This window comes from Chiloscyllium punctatum, chromosome 15, assembly GCF_047496795.1.
Source record: "Chiloscyllium punctatum isolate Juve2018m chromosome 15, sChiPun1.3, whole genome shotgun sequence".
Taxonomy (NCBI): Eukaryota; Metazoa; Chordata; class Chondrichthyes; order Orectolobiformes; family Hemiscylliidae; genus Chiloscyllium; species Chiloscyllium punctatum.
In genome coordinates this window covers 26,167,169-26,190,222 of record NC_092753.1, presented here as the reverse complement: position 1 = coordinate 26,190,222, position 23,054 = coordinate 26,167,169, and the positions used below count along the sequence as shown (strand labels likewise).

The 23,054-nt window shown below is 42.3% G+C and overlaps 1 protein-coding gene across 3 annotated transcripts in view; it reads right to left on the bottom strand.

The window, feature by feature from the left end:
* The window catches only part of vwa8 (von Willebrand factor A domain containing 8), a 353,830-nt gene that overhangs the window by 20,062 nt on the left and 310,714 nt on the right, over positions 1 to 23,054 (bottom strand). For all 3 annotated transcript variants that reach the window (XM_072584806.1, XM_072584805.1, XM_072584804.1), the window contains 2 exons: positions 13,506 to 13,631; positions 8,586 to 8,744 (listed from right to left, as the gene is read on the bottom strand). In XM_072584806.1, coding sequence (XP_072440907.1) covers positions 8,586 to 8,744; positions 13,506 to 13,631 — 285 coding nt within the window. The remainder of the gene's footprint in view (positions 1 to 8,585; positions 8,745 to 13,505; positions 13,632 to 23,054) is intronic.

Here is a 23,054-nt window from a genome sequence, read left to right as displayed (position 1 = left end):
GTTAGGCACCCTATAACCTGTTTTTGGTGTTCAAATCTTTCACTTGTCAGACTTGTGATTGGTACAAGTCAAGGTAAAATTAGATTAGATTAGATTACCTACAGAGTGGAAACAGGCCCTTCGGCCCAACAAGTCCACACCGACCCTCCGAAGAGAAACCCATCCCCCCCATATTTACCCCTGCCTAATCCACCTAACACTACTGGCAATTTATCACGGCCTATTCACCTAACTGTGGGAGGAAACCGGTGCACCCGGAGGAAACCCACGCAGACACGGGGAGAATGTGCAAACTCCACACAGACAGTTGCCCGAGGCAGGAATTGAACCTGGGTCCCTGGCACTGTGAGGCAGCAGTGCTAGCCACTGAGCCACCATTCAAGTGTTTGTGTTCTGAATGTACTTGAGCTGCAGTGGGGCGGCAGATTCTCTGATCCTGAGACAACCGTATCAGGGAAGTACAACCTGCATAAATAAACTTCAGAAGTCAAGACTATGTTGCTAATCTGCTCTGATTTTAACTCCCAGTAGCAATTCTGTCTCCACGCAAGAGAGGTGAACATTTGCTGACAATACAACAATACAGGGGTTGCAGAAATAGGAAGGCCTCAGGGTTCATAGACACAAACTTTTAAAGGTGGCAAGAGAGTTAGGAATGTTGTTTAAAACAAACATACAGGCTTTGTAATCAGAGACAGGACAAACACAAGAAAGTTATGACATAAACTTTGACAAAAGTGTGCTTAGTTGTACCTCAGCTCGTGAACTGTGTTGTATTCTGGGCACCACACTTTAGCACAGATGTTGAAGAAATGACTGGAGTGTTCAAAGAACAAGGTTTATGGATAGATTGAAGGATTTAAACTTGACCCCTTTTCGCTGGTAATGGAATTAGTAATTAGAGGGCAATAATTTGCAAAAGAACCTGATGGAGAATGTTTTTAAGTGGGGGGAATTGTTTTGATCTGAAACGTACTTCCTGAAAGAGTGTAGAAGCTGATTTAACATTAACCTTTCTATAAGACCATAAGAAATGGGAACAGGATCAGGCCATTCAGCCACTTGCCATTTAATAGGATCACACCCAATCAGACATTCCTCACATCCACTTGCCTGTCCTTTCCCCATAACCTTTGATCCTCCTACTGATCAAGAACCTATCTATAGCAAAAAAGATATTGCTAGAGAAACTCAGCTGATCTGGCAGCATCTGTGGAGAGAAAGCAGAGTTATCATTTTAGGTCCAGTGGCCATTCTTCAGAACTGAAGAATCTCTCTGTTTCAAATTTAAATATACACAACGACTCTGCACCCCCCCACCCCCCCAGCTCTTTATGGCAAGGAATTCCAAAGATATTTAACCCTCGAGAAGACATTCCTCCTCATCTCAGTCCTGAATTGACACTTCTTTCCACTGACACTATGCCCTCTGGTCATAGACTATCCTATGAGGGGTAACATCCTCTCAGCATTTACTTTGTCAAGCCCCTTAAGAACCATTTATGTTACAATGAGGTCACCTCCCATTCTCGAAACTCGAGTGAGTACAATCCCAATCTGTCTAGAAAATCCTCAAAACCAGGTATCATCCTTGTGAACCTTCCCCAAACTACCCCTAATGAAATAACATTTTTCCCTGAATAAGGACAGCATAACTGCTCACAGTAATCCAGGTGTGGTTTTAGCAGTACCTTGAACAGTTGCATTAAGACATCCCTATTCCTATACTCCAAACCCCTTGAAATAAAGACCAATATTCCATTTGCCTTCCTGATTATCCGCTGTGTTTTGTGTTAACTTTCTCTGTTTCTGAGGTTTCTCTACATTTAAATAAAATGCTATCCTTTTGATCTCCCTTCCAAAATGAACTTCATATTTTTCCATTTGCCAACTTTGTACCCACTTACTTAACCTATCTGTATATCCCTGTAAGCTGTTTGCAACCCTCTTGTAACTTGCCTTTCCACCTATTTTGAGTTGGCTACAAGTCTGGCCACAGTACATTCACTTCCTTTCTCCAAGTCATTAATATATATTGCAAACAGTTACAGTACCAGGACTGATCCCTGCAGAACCCTGTTGGTTGCATGTTGCCAACCTGATAAAGAACCCCTTATCTGTTTTCTGCCTATTAGCCAATTCTCTATCCATACCAATGTTCTACTGCCAATACCATGGGCTCTTATCTTCCATGGAAAGTTGGGCATATATTTCTCAGAATCATTGCGCACAGAAGGTGGCTGATCTGCTCATTGTGCTTATGCCAGCTCTTTGAATGAGCAATCTCATTTGCCCCGGTGCCCCTACTCTGTCTTCAAATTTATCTATTCAGTTTTTTTAAGGAATTTGCAATTCCCAACCAATAATGTGTACTGTTGGGACTCCCAATTCCTGGACTAGAATTATTTAAAAGGTCAATGGCCTTAAATTCTCTTTTTCTTCCTCATATTGTGTGTGTGTGTATATGTGTTTGCGTGTGTGTATGTGGAAAAAGAAAACTTGAGGGATGAAAAAGTATGTATGCTGCTCAATGCCAGCTCACAGTCCCAGTGCGGAGGTTGAGGAACACTAACCAGAAGCTTCCACAACAGAATAGTGATCACTGGCTTGTTCTTGTGCACATCAGATTGTTCAGTCCAGCACAGCACTCCCTTCCAATCCCCTTGACTCTACTTAAAACAATGGGCAAGCTGACTGCAAAAGGAAGGCAAAGAACAAAGAGAACAAAGAACATTACAGCACAGGAACAGGCCTTAGGCCCTCCAAGTCTGCGCCAATCCATATCCTCTACCTAAATCTGCTGCTTATTTTGGAAGGATCTGTATACCCCTCTGCTCCCATTGATGTATCTGTCTAGATACATTTTAAATGACAGTATCATGCCTGCCTCTACCACCTCTGCTGGCAAAACATTCCAGGCACCCACCACTCTTTGTGTGAAGAAATTTCCATGCATATCTCCCCTAAACTGTTCCCTTCTCACTTTGAACTCATGACCCCTAGTAATCTCTGGGCAAAAAGCATTTTGCTATCCACACTGTCGACACCTATCATGATTTTTTAGATCTCAATCAGGTTCCCCCTTCAACCTCCTTCTTTCCAATGAAAATAATCCTAATTACTCAACCTCGCCTCATAGCTAGCACCCTCCTTATCCTGGTGAACCTCCTCTGCACTGTCTCCAAAGCATCCACATCCTTTTGGTAATGTGGCGACCAGAACCGTACGCAGTATCCCAAATGTGGCTGAACCAAAGTCTTATACACCTGCAACATGACTGGCCAACTCTTTTACGCAATAACCTGTCCGATAATGGAAAGCATGCCGTGTGCCTTCTTGATCACTCTACTGACCTGCGTTGCCACCTTCAGGGAACAATGGACCCGAACACCCAGATCTCTCTGTACCTCAATTTTCCCCAGGACCTTTCCACTTACTGTATAGTTGGCTGTGGAATTGCATCTTCCAAAGTATATTTGTCCAGATTGAACTCCATCTGCCATTTCTCTGCCCAACTCTCCAATCTATCGATATTTTGCTGCATTCTTGGACAGTCCCCTTCACTATCTGTTACTCCACCAATCTTAGTGTCATCTGCAAAAACCCACCTAGTTCACGAATGTCCTTTAGGGAAAGAAACCTGCTGTCTGTACTCGGTTTGGCCTACAGTGACTCTCTGATGCAATGCAACATGTTTGACTCTTCACTGCCCTCTGAAATTACCTGTAGCCATTCAGTTGTATTAAAAAAAAATCACCACTATCTTCTTGAGGGCACTTAGAGATCGAAAATATACTGCATACTGGTCTTGCCAATGACTACTATATCCTAAAAATAAAGTAAAAGAAATCTTTATCCTCTGCTCCCAAACTGTAATTCTTTCAATATGCCTTCACTTGCACAGTAATTATACATCAGGGAGCTCCAGTATAAACAGTAAACTATTATTATATAGCTTTCATTTTGAGGTCTCAGAGGATAAATCATTTATCATCTGCACACTTGTTGAGGAAAAACATCAAAATGTGCCAATAAAATATACAGCTCAACCTGGGTGGGGTCACTGAACACAAACTTCATACTGCAGTCTGTTCACAATAGACCAGATTCATTTGAAGATGGGCTTGCTCAGATTTATCCAATATAGTTGTTCCAGCCACATTAGTTACAAATGACTGTTAATTCTATTTAAGCAGCTTAATGCTGACATAGAACTGTAAACGATTGCAGTCATGAAATTGTCCATTTATCCCAATCCCCTGCGTACTTGCAGGAGAACAGGACGTGACTGGCAGTTCACCAACACCTAATCTACTGTGTACTGGTTTGAGTCCTGATGAACTATCCAGTCACATCCACTCTTTAAGACTTTGTAGAAGCTAACAAAAACAATGACAGTTCCGATGAAGGGTCACTGGAGCCAAAACATCTACTCTGCTTTCTTTTCCTCGATGTTGCCAAACCTGCTAAGTTTCTCCAGCAATTTCTGCTTCTGTTTAAGAATAATGATAGATTGGGTGCCGACAAAAAATGCCACATTTTCTTCTGTTTAGAAGTAAATTTCCTTCCTTGTCAGGTTCTGATTCAATGTATCATCAATCTGGATCAGGGCACCCGTCAGCCCACGCTCCAATACCACTTGAGTACCACATTTCTGGTAATTGTGATTTTCCTGAGTTCCTCCCTCTCTTCCATTTCCTGATTTATTGCTTCTTCTAGTGTGTCATTTGTATCCTCAATATTGAGTCAATAAACTGTGGCGTTGGAAAATGCACAGCAGGTGAGGAGCAAGAGAGTTGACGTTTTGGGCAAAACCCTCCTCACTATATCCTTAACAATGAAAACTGATGAAGATACCTGTTAAATTCATCTGCCACTTCCTTATTTTCCATGATTAATTCTCCAGTCTCATTTTCAATAGGACCCAACATTCACACAGTTAACTCTTTTCTTTAAGTATTTCTAGAAACTCTTACTATATGTTTTCATATTTCAGGGTAGCTTTCCCTCACACATTACTTGAATTTTTCAGTCCATTACTTTTTGTTATTCTCTGCTGTTATTTATATTGTGTCCAAACCTCTGACTTGCCACCTGTCTTTGCAAAATTATTAAACTTTTCTTGTCTGTTTGATACTGTCTTTAACATTTTTATTTCTCAGTAGAATGTATCGAGTGTTAGATTTCTGAAATATCTTTTAAATGTCTGCTACCGCCTGTCTGTTGACCTAACCATAACCGAGCCTAAGTATTGCCATTTCACTTTAGACAGTTCAGCTTTCATGCCCTCATAACTGCCTTTATTTTTAAATTTTAAAAGGTTGTCTTAGACTCATTCTTCTTTCTCTCAAACTGAACACAACATTCAATAAATCTCTGGGTGGGTGTGTGCATGTGCATGTGTCTGTGTCTGTGTATGGCAGCTTGGGCTAAACTACTGGTCAAGTAGGTTTGGAGACTGAGAGGCTGCAAGTTGAAGAAGTTAATTACCTGCTCTTTTAAAAATTTGCTTTGGCTGAGAACTTCCCTTTAAATCGGGTCTTCACTTACTGCCAGTTCTTTAATGGAATCTATTGGAGTGCAAACCAGGCACAGCCCTTACTTTGTGAAAGCTTTCACTGTTGAGGCTGTAAGCTGCAAATAGCTCTGTTCTATTTCTCTCCAACACAGTGAGTGCACACGAACACATGGTGCATTTTATTGCATCCCAGTCTCCAGCCAGACTGCAAAAGGATCACTTCTGCCTTCATCTCTTTGCAAAGCAAAAGAAAAAAAAGGTGACAGTTCTGTGGATTCCTTCATTTCTGCCCAGTGACAACATCTAACACATCTAAATCAAGCTGAGTAGAAGCAGAATGATTGAAATAAATCCCTGGAGCCAAAATGTGCAGAATTTCTCTCTCCTTGCAGCTCTGCCATATCCATTTAATTAATCTTTACCCATTGTGTGAATGAAACTATAGCTCTGATGACAACTGAGCTGGAGGTCACTATAGGTGTTGATTAATGCTCCAAGTGAGAAGGAGAATAAGATGACCTGTTTGGTTTGTAGGTGGGGATAAGCTAACTTGCTGTCTGTATCTAGACTGCTGCGACTCCTGCGCTGTTCAGCTGGGATTGCATGTTGGAAACTAGTCTAAGCGTGTACAATTCATTTCTCACCCAGTAAGGCTGAGGAAAACTGGAATTCACACTTTGTGGAATTGTTAAACTAGGCTTTGTAGATGATGAGGGAACAGTAAAGCTTGTGTTCTCATCTCAAAGTACAAATGTGGCTCAGACTGGCCTCTGCCACTGAATCTTACGCAGAAGCGAGTACTTGGCTAGTTGTAGCTATTATTGTGTTCCTTTCCATCCCCATACAGATTTGTTTCCTTATCTACATGGTCAATTGCCTTCCAAAACCTCCAAACAGAACCTGATTTCAGCACTCTTTCAGGTAGTGCATTCAATACCATCACTGTCATCTCTGTAAAGATATATCTCATTTCCTCTTTTGTTCTTTTGCCTCTTAGTTTAATTCCAATTATTGACCCAGTTGTCAGGATAAATTGTTTCTTCCTACTTGCTATATCAAACCGTCTCTAGTAACTCTCCTTGACCTTCTGTACTCCAGCGAGAACAATGCCAACCTCTTCAGCCTCTCCTCAAAACTGACATCCTTCCAGAAGTATGGTACTCAGTTGAGTCCACAGTCTCCAGTTAAGGCTGAACCTGCGATCTATGAGGATTTAATATGATATTCTTGTTTTTGTATTTGAAGCTCAGTATCCTGTGCACCTTCTTAACTGCTTTTGAAACCTGCCCTGCCAACAGAGTTTACTGAACAAAGAAATGCACATTACACTAAATAAAAGGAAGGAAAACAATTTTAAATCTGTTTAGGAGGTTGTGCAATTCAAGTCTTTTTAAATTTAATTTTTTTATTATTTCAATTCGCATTTGTCAGTCATCACTGGCATACAGCTGCAGAGGACATCAGGTTCAATCTGTTGTACAAACCCGCCTGAACGTGTGCATTCAAGACCTCAGGGAAACATCTGACAGCATTTTACAACCCTTGAGGCGGAGATCTGAAGGCACTTGGCAAGCAAAACTTAATTTTTGACATGTCTTCATTGCTGCCTCAGAGACAAAGATGACAGCTAGTTTGTGCATAGCAAGCTCCCAAAAACAGCAATGACGTGGAAAATCAATGAGTCTGTTTTGCTGGTGTAGGTTGACGGATAAACACAGCCAAGCAAACAAAAGCAGCAAGTGCCAAACATCTCATTTGAAAACCGAACATCAGCCATACCACTGCATAAAAGAGTGAGATATGAAACAGAGTCCTGACCACTTTTCCAACTATTGACAACATTGTGTCATTTCAGCTTATCACTTGCTCCAATTTGAGCTTTACCCGTCCGCAATTACTCTTGGAAGGAGTACAGACTATACTGAACTTTGGGCCTTAGCTGCCATTCAATTAGACCATGGCTCAAACATATCTTGACTTCATTTTCTGCCTTGTTCCCATATTCTTTAACGCCTTTGGATGATAAAAGTTGGTCACTCTTAGTTTAGAATTTGAATTGACTTCGTCTAAATAGATTTTCTTCCTGGGAGATGTGAGGTGTCCAAACTACCACTTCACAGGCTCTCTGATACCACACCTGAACTCCTCGCTCTAATTTTGACAGCACCTCCATAAGGACTCTTATTCTTTCCCACCAAGTCAGCAACGTTAATCATCTTAAAGACCAGAACAGGATCTCCCCTTCATCTTCTCTACTTGAGGGAGTACAAGCCAAACTCTAGGCAATTCATTCTCATAGATTTTTAAAATTCATTCGCAGGACATGGGTGTCACTGGCTGGGCCAGCATTTACTGCTTAATCCTCATTAAACTCGAGAAGCCAGTGGTGAGCTACCCTTCTGGGCCTGAAGGTGGTAGACAGACTTTGGGGAATCAGATGGGGAGTTACCCACTGCAAGCTTCTTATACTTGTTCTTGTAGCCACAGTATTTATTGTACATCAGTCTTGTTCAGTTTCTGATCATGGTAAACACCAGTGGGGGTATGAATATTATTAAGATTATAATCATAATTATAATTGAAATTTTAATATCTGATGCAGTTTTATGCAAGTTTGAAATGCTATGTCCAGATTACTAAAAACAGGCCAGGAAAAAAGCCATGTTTATTAAGTATGAGGAGTTTTGATGGAGAGTACATATTTCACTGACAGGAGGGCTAGTAACCAGAGGGCACACAGAAGTAAAGAAAATAAACTATTAGAAGGGGAGCATTTTTCTTACACAGTTTATTATTTCAGTCTGATAATATGGAAGGAAGGTGCAGTGGAAGTAGATTCTTCATTCGCGTTCCAAAGGGTAAGTGGGTAAATATTTCAAAGCATTCGTTAGGCTATGGAGAAAGAGCAGGGGGAAGGGGGACTATCTGATGGATCTTTCATCAGGATGTGACAGGCAGTAAGGCCTGAATTGTCTCCTCTGTGCTGCTTGATTTCCAAGTTCCCCTGCTTACGTGAGCTTTCCAGAACACAAAGTTAACTGCTGGTGCTAAGCAGCCTTAAATATACCTTAAACTTATGCTCGTAATTCTCAAAGGCTTCTAAAACCATACAGACAGACTCCATGGAGCGCTCCAGCCTGCCGTCCAGTCCGTTGAAGCGGTACATACTCCCAGAGACATCCACCAAAAGCCGGAGACGCTTGGGCTTCTGCTGGGGACTGCCGAGCTGAAAAGGCAAGTAAAATGTACTCAATCAGAATGGAATCCAAATAATTCACACAACAAAGGAAGCTTCCTGTATAACTGAAGAGACAAGCAAGCAAATAAATGCATTTACAGAACTGACCAACAACCTCTGCCTCCTTATGACCCCTCTACAATCTGTCTACAGGTGACCTAAAGTTCATGAAAAGGTTTGATTGATACTGACTAGTTTGGAATGTAGCAGGGTTCCAAACGATAATTGCACTTCCTTTTGTTGGGGTAAAAGCACATAGATTTCATCAGTTCCACCCAAACTTATTTAAAACAAAAACTAAATCAAATTACAACTGGGAGGTCTGAAGCATTTAGAAAAGAAATCTGTATCATTCCCTTGAGGTAAAACATCAAAAGAAACTCTCTATATTGTAGGCTGCTGTTTAAAGCAGGCAATGTCCTGGTGAATCTTAATGAATCTCCTTTGCACACTCTCGGAGGCGATCACATACTTCCTATAGTGGGGCAACCAGAGTGCACGCAGTACTCCAGCTGTGGCCTAAGCAACATTATATGCAGCTCCATCATAACCACCTTGCTCTTGTATTCAATGCAAGTATCCTATTTGTCTCCTTAACCACTTTATCCACCTATCCTGCTGCCTATAAGGATTTCTGGGCATGCACATCAAGGTCCCTCTAATCTTCTGTACTTCCCAGGATCCTATCATTCAATGTGAACAGCCTAGTCTTGTTAGTCCTCTCAGAGTGCATTATCTCACGCTCTTCAGGATTAAATTCCATTTACCACTGGTCAGCCCATCTATATCACCCTGTAGTCTAAGACTTTCCTGCTCACTACTTCCCACACCACTACATTTTGTGTTACCTGTGAACGTACTACTAGATTCATGTCCCGATCACTAATGCACAATACAAGCAACAAAGGACTCATACCAAATTTATCGTGCATCACTGGACACAGGCTTCCAGTGATAAAAACAATCTTTCACCATCATCTTTTGCATCCTGGCGTTGAGACAATTTTGGGTCCAATTTGCTAAACCACCCTGGATCCTGATGGCTCTTAGCCTCTTAACCAGTCTGTCTTGGGGGACCTTGTCACTGATCAAGTGAAAGAATCAGTGTTACTGTGCACCTTCCAAATTCACAACCACTTCCATCTTGCAGGATAAGGGAACACCACCATCTGCAAGATCCCCTCCAAGCCACTCATTGTCCTGACTTGGAAATATACTATTGTTCCTTCATAGTCACTGGAATTCCCTCCCTAAGGGCACTGTGGATCTACAATGGACTGCTGCAGTTTAAGAAGGGAGCTCACCACACCTTCTCAAGGGCAAATAGGCATGGACAATAGATGCTGCCAGAGAGAGTGCTTGAGCCAGAGTGATGTGTGTAAGCCAGAAAGAGTGAGAGCCAGAGAGAATGCATAAGCCAGACGGTGTGTCAGACATTGCAAATGTGTGAACCAGTGCACGTGTGTGAGCCAGTGAGTCTAACTCTAGCTTTTATGTCACTATGACAGAATTCTCATGCTGCTAAAATTGGACCTACAAGCTTATGAGAAATGGATTTATTACTATAAGCACTAGGGAACTGCCTTACAGAATCTGGGTTCCTGAAATTGAATACAAGATTGGTAACATAACACCTTTACAGTTATCTCTTTCATTATGAGGCTATGTTCGGCATGGACTGATTGGGCCCAATGGACTGCCTTCCCAGAGTGAGGTCTTTAACCTCATTCTCATTTTATCAAGTCTCAGAAAGTTGGCTGAAGAGAAGCTTTCTGGTTTGACTTCCAGGTTCTCTGCATATTCCCTTCAATGTGCTGATTCTCACAGTGCCCTGGCCAAGCTTGTCAGACAGCTGCAGATTTTTTCTTCCTCCCTGTGGGAATGCCCTAGGCCTTCCCTTTTGGGCTGCTAAGTAACAGAGGTCCCTACTGTTTAAACATGCTAATTTTATCTGACATGTCAGTGGCAATAGGACAAAATCCTTTAGACCCAGAACTTCAAAGTCAAAATCTTACAAAAGAAGTGAAACTGCTGTCAATTCAGCTTGACACTGGATGGGTCAGCTTTATGAGGGAAGGCAGCTAGGATTCTGAAAGGTCTCACATTAGAGTGAGCATTGTGTCTGACAAACTTGAGACATAAAATAATAAACTTGTAGGGGGAAAAAAAACACTTGTTGCACAACTCCACAGGCAATAAATGCAACTAATAATACAATGAAACTAAATAAAATGACATTACATGAATGCTAATACCATAAAATATTAAAGAATATTGGTTGTTCTGTTATAACATGTGTTTTGTTAGCGCAAAATCGGTATAATTTGATTGATGAATTTGGGACATTGTTTCTTCAGCATAAACATTTAAAATGTGTGTTGGCTGTAGCGCGATTACATTGTCAACTCTTCAAGCGCTGTTTCTAAAGCTGGATGCTTCTATAACAAAGGCTGCACAAGAACTTTAAAATGGTTAACTAAGAGGCAGTCCATTTTTTAATTATCGGCTGAGAGTATAGTAAAAGATGTTTTGTTCAATAAGCCAGTCAGCCAAATGTTTCATTAATTCTTGAGCCTCTTTAACCTGAAGCAAATGCCAATGAATTAAATGGCCTTGTTTGAGTTACTTGTCAAGTTTAGAGATTTCTTCAACAGGTTTCAGGACATCCTGAACTGAAACTCTTCTATATGTGGTATTCCCAGTTGAACTGGCAAATCTTGCTGAGGCCAGAACAACACCTCGTGATTATCAGTGGGAATTGAACTGCTTCACGATTACTGCTTAATCGAGAATCACTGGCCCTAAGTCTTGCTAAAAATGGCAACTCATGGGGTGACTAGCTAGTTAAACTCTTTTCCTGAACCGTTCAGCTTGTAAACCATTTCCTTCTTCATTAAGCAAAAAACAGGGAAACAGAAGGAAATCAGGTGAAGTAGAGTGAAGAATTAGTCAAAAGAGATTAGGAGAGAAAGGAAGATATCCTTCCTGTTAATAATCCACTTCCCTCTCGAATGCCTCGATTGAATCTGCCTCCACCACATAACGGGCAAGACCAGCAGACGTACTGGAACACCATCACTGCATGTTAGTTTCCAAGACACACACTATCCCAACCTGGAAATATATTATCATTCTTTCAGTGTCACTGGGTCAAAATCCTGGAATAGCATTGTGCGTGCGCTCTTCTCAAGGGTAATTAGGGCTCAGCCAGTGACGTCCACATCCCATCAATGAATTAAAAAACAAGACATTCTCAGGCAATGCATTCTAGACCGTACCCTAATCATTGCTTGAAGAAATTTCTCATTATGGCATCTTTTGCCAAATTACCATAAATCTTAAATGCCTTAAACCCAGGGAGACAGTGGTGTAGTGTTAATGTCACTGGACTAGCAATTCAGATCACAGGCTAAAGTTTTGGGAACATTGGTCTAAATCCTACCATGGCAGACAGTGAAATCTGGATTCACAGAATAATAGAATCCCTACAGTGTGTAAATAGGCCATTTGGCCCAACATGTCCACTCTGAGGAGCAACCCACACAGACCCATTCCCCTACCCTATTGTCCTATTTGTACCCCTGACTAGCACGACCAACTCAGCTAACCTGAACATCTTTGGATTGTGGGAGGTAACCAGAGCACCCAGAGGAGAACATGCAAACTCCACACAGACAGTTGCTCAACACTGGAATCAAACCCGGTCCCTGGCACTGTGAAGTAGCAGTGCTAACCACTGAGCCACCGTGCCGATTTCAATAAATACCTGTGAGAGCTGGCCTAATGGCAACCATGCAATTGTTCTCAATTGTTGCAAAAATCCATTCTGGTTCACTAATTTTTTTTAGGGAAGAAAATCTGCTGTCCTTAGCTGGTCTGGCCTGCATATAACTCCAGACCTATGGCAATGTGGTTAACTCTCAACAACCCTCTGAGCAATTGGGGATGGGCAATAACCAGCGACTTCCACATCCGATGAACAAATTAGAAAAAAAACGTGACTAGGATGCTAGCAGGATTGGACAGTATGATTTGTAAGGAGGTTACGAAGAACTTGGGTTGTTTTTTCTGGATTTAGTTTCCTTTCTAGATCAGAGCAGTTGAATGGCCTTTGAAACATGATAACAATTCTGTGATTAGCACTGCAGCAATAATCACCTCATTATTTAGGTTCTAACACAAATGATAACAAGTTTAATAAAGGACTAATCATAATCCAACCAGCCCTTAAAAATAACTGGGATGCTAAAGGTGGGATGCTGTTTTTGTGGACTGTCATAAATGAAACAACAGGCTTTGGAGAATTGCAATTGATAAGGTGTCTCTTCTTCCCCTCAACACCCTTATCGATTTGTACATAATGGCATGTGTGGCTATTTTCCTGGCAAGATTTGGCGTAAAATGATTTGCAGGCATTTATCAAATTGGCCAAACATTTAAACATGTACAAAATATCATGGAGGGGTCATATAAAAATTGGTGCGGGGAGAGGAACGAGAGGAGTGAAGCTTCCTCCATTCTATTGCTTAATGACATGAGTAAGTAGTGTTTTCTCTGATGTTATATTTCACACCAGGGAGGGATGTATTATTAAGTGGTGCAGTAGCTCAATAGTACAACATACAGCGTAGGAAGGCTATCATTATACAAATTAGGCAAGACTGTACAGCTTCACCCCAAACCACAGGAAATGGCAGCAGATACATAACCATATTAATCAAACTGCTTCCCTTTTCTCCTCAGACTCACCTCGGGTTCCAACTCCCCTCTACGTTTATAAATCGCCTTCTCTCCTGTCAAGCCATCGATTATTTTGGTGTCATCGAGTTCTCCAATTGACTGGTGCCGCAGCCATTGCCTCTCTTTGCCCTTAGCCTGTTAAAGACATGAGGAGTGAAGGTCATTTGGTGAAACTCTGTTCAGTGTCACTGGGTCAAAATCCTGGAACAGCATTGTGCGTGCACTCTTCTCAAGGGTAATTAGGGCTCAACCAGTGACGTCCACATCCCATCAATGAATTAAAAAACAAGACATTTTTGCACAGCCACACATTTTGTTTGAATTGGGAACATTTTACAAAGTGTGCGTTTTAATTTATTTGGGAGAAAGTAACAACAGAATACACTAATACAAATTGTTTAAACAAATCCTAAAATACATTTTCACCTGTTGTGATGTTTGCAGTATCCAAGAACAATCAGAACTAGTAATTACACAGGACCGACAGCATGGAAACTGGCCACTTAGTCCATCAGATCCATGCTGGTATTTATGCTCTAAGCAAGACTTGATCCTCCAACCTTAAGACCATAAGACATAGGAGTGGAAGTAAGGCCATTTGGCCCATCGAGTCCACTCCGCCATTCAATCATGGCTGATGGACATTTCAACTCCACTTACCCGCATTCTCCCCGTAGCCCTTAATTCCTTGTGACATCAAGAATTTATCAATCTCTGCGTTGAAGACATTTAGCGTCCCAGCCTCCACTGCACTCCGCGGCAATGAATTCCACAGGCCCACCACTCTCTGGCTGAAGAAATGTCTCTGCATTTCTGCTCGGAATTTACCCCCTCTAATTCTAAGGCTGTGTCCATGGGTCCTAGTCTCCTCGCCTAACAGAAACAATTTCCTAGCATCCACCCTCTCCAAGCCATGTATTATCTTGTAAGTTTCTATTAGATCTCCCCTTAATCTTCTAAACTCCAATGAATACAATCCCAGGATCCTCAGCCGTTCCTCGTATGTTAGACCTACCATTCCAGGGATCATCCGTGTAAGTCTCCGCTGGACATGCTCCAGTGCCAGTATGTCCTTCCTGAGATGTGGGGACCAATACTAGACACAGTTCTCCAAATGGGGCCTAACCAAAGCTTTATAAAGTCTCAGTAGCACATCGCTGCTTTTATATTCCAACCCTCTTGAGATAAATGACAACATTGCATTCGCTTTCTTAATCACGGGCTCAACCTGCATGTTTACCTTTACTGAATCCTCGACTCGCACTCCCAGATCCCTTTGTACTTTGGCTTTATGAATTTTCTCACCGTTTAGAAAGTAGTCCATGCTTGTATTCTTTTTTCCAACATGCAAGACCTCGCATTTGCTCACATTGAATTCCATCAGCCATTTCCTGGACCACTCTCCCAAACTGTCTAGATCCTTCTGAAGCTTCCCCACTTCCTCAGTACTACCTGCCTGTCCACCTAACTTCGTATCATCGGCAAACTTCGCTAGAATGCCCCCAGTCCCTTCATCCAGATCATTAATATATAATGTGAACAGTTGCAGCCCCAACACTGAACCCTGCGGGACACCGCTTGTCACCGGCTGCCATTCTGAAAAAGAACCTTTTATCCCAACTCTCTGCCTTCTGTCAGACAGCCAATCCTCAATCCATACCAGTAACTCACCTCGAACAACATGGGCCCTCACCTTACTCAGCAGCCTCCCGTGTGGCACCTTATCAAAGGCATTTTGGAAGTCTAGATAGACCACATCCACTGGATTTCCCTGACCTAACCTACTTGTCACCTCTTCAAAGAATTCCAACAGGTTTGTCAGGCACAACCTCCCCTTACTAAATCCATGTTGACTTGTTCTAATCAGACTCTGCTCTTCCAAGAATTAAGAAACCTCATCCTTAATGATGGATTCTAGAATTTTACCAACAACCGAGGTTAGGCTAATTGGCCTATAATTTTCCATCTTTTGTCTTGATCCTTTCTTGAACAAGGGGGTTACAACAGTGATCTTCCAATCATCCGGGACTTTCCCTGACTCCAGTGACTTTTGAAAGATCTCAACCAACGCCTCCACTATTTCCTCAGCCACCTCCCTCAGAACTCTAGGATGTAGCCCATCAGGGCCAGGAGATTTATCAAAACTTCATCTTTATCAAACCTTATCAAACCTTACTCTATTTCACCCGATCGGCATATCCTTCTACTCCCTGTTTTCTGTCATGTACTTATCTAGGTTCACCTTAAATACATCTACACTATCTACCTTGCACATAGTGTCAGCCAAACTGAATATGAACAGAGATATAGCAAGTAAGGGTTATTGTTATATTTGTTTATGGGAAATGAGCTTGTCTGGCTAGGTCAGCACTTACTTGACTTGAGATACTCACACCCTGTGAACAAAAGCTAAATTTAAAAAAAAACAATTTATATCAGCTTCCTTCAAGACAGTCAGCATTCACTTAAGCATGAGATGGCTACCAGTATTCAATGGAATAAAATTAACTTGAGCACCAATTAAACGACCGAGATCTGAATCTTACTTTTATTTGACCAAGTGTAAGTTGTGCAATGACTTTGGAGGCTTTCTTGTCACGTGGCCGAGTACATTGTTTTCACCAAATCTTACCCAAACTCACCTTGTTAACTAACTATCATGCCCCATATCAGCACTCATGTCTGATTATGGCCCCATCTTACCACACGCCATTCCTGGATCAACCTGCTACTGCCGTGATATCCTGGAACTGACCAGAATCCCATACAGCTGAACCACACTGAAAAGGCCATTGTGCACTCAGACATACACTGTCAGCTCGGAGCTGTGTTTCAGTGTTCCTGACACTTGCCCTAGACATGGCAGTGTATCACTCTCACTAATGCCTGCAACATCATCCTGACCCTGTGTGCTCTCTGCGCTGTCTACCCACTCACATGGGACACCTCCCACCTGCACCAACAGTAATAACTATGTCCTCCACATTCGTCTCCTATAATCCTTGTCTCACTCTTATTCCAGGAGTGAGCCCATAGTCAGGCAGAAAGAGTCAAGACTGGACATGTGTTGCTTGTCATTTGACCCTTCACCTTTTGAGAGGGTTCTGACTCTGACAGTCCTGAGCAGCTTTCTGACTGTGTCGAAGCCCCTGACCAATATCTGAGGCTGGCCTTGACTTACTTTGCCAGGACTGAAAATGTGTTGCTGGAAAAGCGCAGCAAGTCAGGCAGCATCCAAGGAACAGGAGAATCAATGTTTCGGGCATAAGCCCTTCTTCAGGAATTGCCAGGAACCCTGCATCGAGAGCTATCCCCAAGAGTTGACTGAGGCCGGCTGTCAACTATGACTAGCTTCCCAGCTTTGTGCCTGCACTAAGCTGAAGTAATATGACCCTGGTATCATTGGGCTAAAGTGGCAATGCAAGTCAGGGACGCTGTGAACATCCAGGTAGTCTCATAGTGACTGAGTGTCAGGAGAGCGCACAAGCAGCCTGGATGTGCTGCCTGGTCCAGTCCCATGAGCTGGGTGTGTTCTTGCAGCAGCATTACAATGACAGTTGCATTGAAATGCAGACGTGTCCTGTAAATGGATCGTAGCTGTATTATGAGAGTTCACAAAGGCTGGAATATTGTGGGTTGCCAAAGTCAGTGGACATAGGACGTATGTGATAGGTGCCCTAAGGTGTTAGTGCCCAGTGTTCAATATGGAAGTCCGTCAGAGCAAACGGTATGCTGAAATCACCAGCTCTGACGTCCATGTCCAGAATTTTCCACATTGAGCTTGTTCAGTGCACTTGGTAAGATAAGCTGAATATTAATGAGGAGAGTTGTGGTATTAACCAGTCCTTGTTTAACAAGCAATAATCCCTCTTAATTGTTAAACCATCATTGCGTCATGAGACACTTGCCTCGCCCCTCGGCAAAAGCATAAAAGAGAGTGAGATAGATCTGCATCTTATCTGATTCTGTCACAAATCCTGCCATAGCCCGTGTCATTCAGATTCATATAGGATTATACCTTAGACTTCCTTTGGCATTGTTAACTGTAAAGTGGAGCCTGTGTAAGACAGTGGCTCAGTATGTAGCACTCACCCCCAAAGTCTAAAAGTGCAACGCTGGGAAAGCACAGCAGGTCAGTCAGCGTCAGAGGAGCAGGAGAGTCGATGTTTCATGCATAGGCCCTTCGTCACCTCCAAATCATCAAGATCTGGCTTCAAATCCCACACCAAACTTTGAGCACAAGATTTACACCAACTCCCAGTACAGTACCGGAGGAGCACCACACTTTGGAGATGCAGTCTTAATCTTTCAAAGGAGACTACTGAATAAATGATCCAATGGCAAGATTTCAAAGCAGAGTACGGAAGCCCTTCAAGTCTAATATTTAAAACAGCACTCGAAAAGAAAGTATAGCTGGTCATTGCCATATAATCTTGTACACAGCAAGCTCCCACCAACAGCTAGCTGGCCATTAGCACATTGCTGCTTGTGGTAGCTTTCTGTGCAGAGGTTGCCAGCTGAGTTTCCTACTTTACAATAATGATAATGTTTCATAAGCACTTCACTCTCTGCAGAACACTTTGGGGCATAGCGAAGTTGTGGCAGACAGGAGCAGGCTTGAAATGTTGAACTAGGCGAAAGTGAGGACTGCAGATACTGGAGATTAGAGTCAAGATTAGAGTGGTGCTGGAAATGCACAGCAGGTCAGGCAACATCCGAGGAGCAGGAAAATTGAGGAATGAAGGACTTCTGCCCAAAACGCCGATTCTCCTGCTCCTCGGATGCTGCCTGACCTGCTGTGCTTTTCCAGCACCACTCTAACCTTGAAACCTTGAACTGCCTACGCCTGCTCCTAGTTCTTGTGTTCTCACATCACTGAAAATCCACAGTTTCTTATTGAATATCCAAATTTGTTCCTTAAGGTTGAGTGCGCCAGATTTCTATGGGCGAAATTCTGTTCCGGACCTGCAACCATCGAATACTTATTTATAATTCATGGCATAAATAGGCACAGGCTCCATGAGAAGATATAAAGGAGGTTCACCAGTAGTGCTTTCTAGTGGTGGATGGTAGCTGGGCACCTGAGGAGAATTGGATTAGTATTTGAGCAGTAAGAACAGAAAAGGACATGAAGAAAGCTCAGGATATGAACTACACAGTTCCAGGAAATGACTAGCATTGGCACAGACTCAATGAGCAGAGTGGTCTCTTTCTTTGCTATAAATCATATAGTGTGGGAAATAGATTGATCATTTAGATGCTGACAGCCATTAAGCCAAGAGCAGATGTGGAGGTTTACTAGGGGCTGTTGTGTTCCAGTTAAAGTGGATCAGCTGGACATATCAGTGTATAATCTGCTCATAACACTGGATAGAAAACGGAACAGAGTGCTGACATTTTACTTGTCTTTGCTCAGAATACAAAGAGCGCTTGTAACTTGTTGTCAGTCATTATCCAGTGATCTGCAAAGCCATGGAAACAATTTAAACAGAGGCGCAGCAACCACAGACTTGTAACCCAGAGTAACCTCTTGTGTGCACTACTCTCAATGGAAACAGGGCTGCAGCTAAATACATTCAGGATTGCATCAAGTGCAGGAGGAGGAGATGTCAATGAAAAAGAATTGCAACTCCCAGGTTTCATGACAGCAGTCCCCTCACAAACTTTTAACCACCTGAATAGGCGCTTTACATTAAAATAAATGGAAGGTTAGCTTGCTTCTGCTGTTAGAAGTTGCAGTGCATCATGGTATTGTAAGGCAGGTGGGGGCATGATGGCAAATGTTTCAAGAGCTGACAGATTCACTGTTAACTGAAGTCCCAGTTGGTGTTTATTTTCCAGCTGCACATGACTAGCTTTCAGTACTGAGCTGGTGGTCGCTCCAGCCTGAAGGCACCTTCTGTTCAATAATGACTTCTCATCATCTGGGTGTATGAACATCAAGCTCTGTCCTACTATTCAGCTCCTAGACTTCAAAACACTCACTTATTAATGGTTACCTCTGTGCAATTACACAATCTATGTATTTATCTGTCTGCTAATAATAACAGCTATTCAGTAGGCTGTTTTGATCTGATAACTTTTCTGCTTTTATTCATTGACAAGAACATAGGAGTAGGCCATTCAGCCGAAGTTTTCTCTGCCATTTCAATCACTTTGAAAATGTGCCTTGCATTTTTTTTAAAATCAGGGTCAGTGCTGAGCCCATTACTGTTTGTTTTCTACATCAGTGATTTAGATGAGAATGTGCAACGCATGATTAGTAAGTTTGCAGATGACACTAAAATAGGCAGCATCATGGACAGTGAGGAAGGTTATCAGGAATTGCAGCAGGACCGTGGTCAGCTGGGGAAATGGGCTGAGAAATGGCAAATGGAGTTTAATATAGACAAGTGTGAGGTCTTGCATTTTGAAAAGTCAAATCAAAGTAGGAGTTTCTTGGTGAATGGTAGGGCCTTAAGGAATAGAGGGATTTTGGAGTTGAGGTGCACAGTTCTCTGAAAGTGGAGTCACAGGCAGACAGGGCAGTGAAGAAGGCTTTTGGCACACTGGCCTTCATCAGTCAGGGCACTGAGTATAGAAGTTGGGAAATTATGCAGCAGTTATACAGGACGTTGGTGAGGCCGCACTTGGAGTATTGTGTTCAGTTTTTGTCACCTTGTTATGGGAAGAATGTTATTAAACTGGAAAGAGTGAGATGAAATCTACAAGGATGCTGCTGAAACTCAACAGTCTGAGTTATAGGGAGAGGTTGAACAAGCGAGGACTGTTTTATGTAAGCATAGGAGACTGAGGTGGGATCTTATAAAGGTGTATAAGATCATGAGAGACATGGATAGGGTGACATTCAGTCTTTTTCCCGGGGTGGGGAATCCAGAACGAGAGGGCATCAGTTTAAGGTTGGAGGGGAACGAATAAAAGGGAATCTGAGGGGCAACATTTTTACACATGGCATGCATCGTATGCACATGAAATGAGCTGCCAGCAGAAGTCATTGAGGTGGGTACATTAGTAGCGTTTAAAAAACATTTGGTCAAATAAATGGACAGGAAAGTTGTAGACTGTACAGAAAGATGTTGTGGGTTACAGAGGGACATAGATAAACTGCAGAGCTGGGCTGAGAGGTGGCAAACAGAGTTTAATGCAGACAAATATGAGGTGATTCAGTTTGGAAGGATTAACAGGATTACAGAGTGCTCAGCTAATGATAAGATTCTTGGATGAGCAGAGAGTTCTCGGTGTCCATGTATATAGATCCCTGAAAGTTGCCACCCAGGTTGATAGAGTTGTTAAGAAGGCGTACAGTGTGTTAGCTTTTATTGGTGTAGGGATTGAGTTTGGAGCCATGAGGTCATGTTGCAGCTGTACAAAACTCTGGTGCGGCTGCACTTGGAGTATTGTGTACAGTCCTGGTTGTTGCATTATAGGAAGGACATGGAAGCAACGGAAAGGGTGCAGATTTACCAGGATGTTGCCTGAATATGGAGGGAAGGTCTTATGAGGAAAGGCTGAGGGACTTGAGGCTGTTTTTGTTAGAGAGAAGAAGATTGAGAGGTGACTTAATTGAGACATACAAGATGATCAGAAGATGAGATAGATTGGATAGTGAGATCCTTTTTCCTCAGATGGTGATGGCTAGCATGAGGGGACATAGCCTCAAATTGAGGGGTCATAAGTATAGGAGAGATGTCAGAGGTAGATTCCTTACTCAGAGAGTAGTAAGGACTTGGAACATCCTGCCTACAACAGTAGTAGACTTGCCAACTTTAAGGGCATTTAAGTAGTCATTGGATAAACATATGGATGAGAATAGAATAGTGTGGGTTAGATGGGCTTCAGATTGGTTCCACAGTTGGTGCAATATTGAGGGCTGAAGGCCTGTACTACGCTGTAATGTTCCATATTCTAAAGGTTTAGAAGGATATGGGCCAAGTACAGGGAAATGGGGTTCGCATGGATGGACATTTTGGTCAGCATGGACCAGTTTGGGTCAAAGGGCCTGTATCTGTGCTGTAGGACGCTCTATGACTCAAAACACTGAAGTATTTTAATTAATGTCTTCATCGTGATGATTCACTTAAAATAAATTTCAGACTCTTTTGCTCCTTGCGCAGTCTAGTGCCTGAATAACAATTGCTGGAACAAGTAAACATTTGGAATATGTAAACTAAAGTAAAGGAAAATCCTAAGTTATTTTACACCCATATCGTGTACAATTCTGGTCTCCCTCCTATTGGAAAGATGTTGTGAAACTTGGAAGGGTTCAGAAAAGATATACAAGGATGTTGCCAGGGTTGGAGGATTTGAGCTATAGGAAGATGCTGAACAGGCTGGGGCTGTTTTCCCTGGAGCATCGGAGGCTGAGGGGTGACCTTAGAGAGGTTTACAAAATTACGAAGAACATGGATAGGATAAATAGACAAGGTATTTTCCCTGGGTTGGGGGAATCCAGAACTAGAGGGCATAGATTTAGGGTGAGAGGAGAAAGATTTCAAAGGGACCTAGGGGGCAACCTTTTCACGCAAAGAGTGGTGTGTGTATGGAATGAGTTGCCAGAGAAAGTGGTGGAAGCTGGTACAATTACAGCATTTAAAAGACATCTGGATGGGTATATGAATGAGAAGGGTTTAGAGGAATATGGACCAAGTGCTGGCAAATGGGACTAAGTTAATTTAGGATATCTGGTTGCATGGATAAGTTGGACCGAAAGGTCTGTGTCCGTGCTATACATCTCTATGACTCTAAATAGATTAAGGATAAAGAGGGAAAGATTAGGGTCCATTAAGGACCACAGTGATAATTTGTGCATGGAGCCAGCAGATATAGATTTAAATGAATACTTTGTGGTGTTGAGAGGGATGATGTGAATATAGATATCAGGGAGAAGGTCTGTGATATACTTACAGAATTTTGCACAGATAGACAGGATGTTCTGAGTGGGCTGCTGAGTCGATATGGATCGTTTCAGCATCTGAAGAATCATGAATGGTACTGACCACTGTGTGAACATCCCCATTTCTGACCTTATAAGGTCTAAGTTCTTAAGATGCAGGAGCAGAATTAGGCAATTCAGCCCACTGAGTGTACTCCACCATTCGATCATGGCTGATATGCTTCTTACCTTCATTTTCCTGCCTCCTCTCCATATCCCTTCAACCCATTAACAATTAAAAATCTGTCTAACTCCTCCATAAATTTACTCACTATCCCAGCATGCACCACACTTTGGGGTAGCAAATTCCACAGATTCACAACCCTTTGGAGAAGTAGTTTCTCTTTAACACTGTTTTAAACTTGCTACCCCTTATCCTAAGACTATGACCTCTTGTCCTAAAATGCCTCACAAGAGGACGTATCCACTCCACATTTATTTTATCATCTTGAATACCTCAATTTGATCTCCCCTCATTCTTCTACATTCCAGAGAGTATAGGTCAAAACTGTTCAATCTCTTTTCATATGACAAACCCCTTATCTCTGTAATTAATCTAGTGAAGCTCCTCTGAACTGCCCCCAATGCTATTATATCGTTCTTCAAATAAGGGGAACAAAACTGTG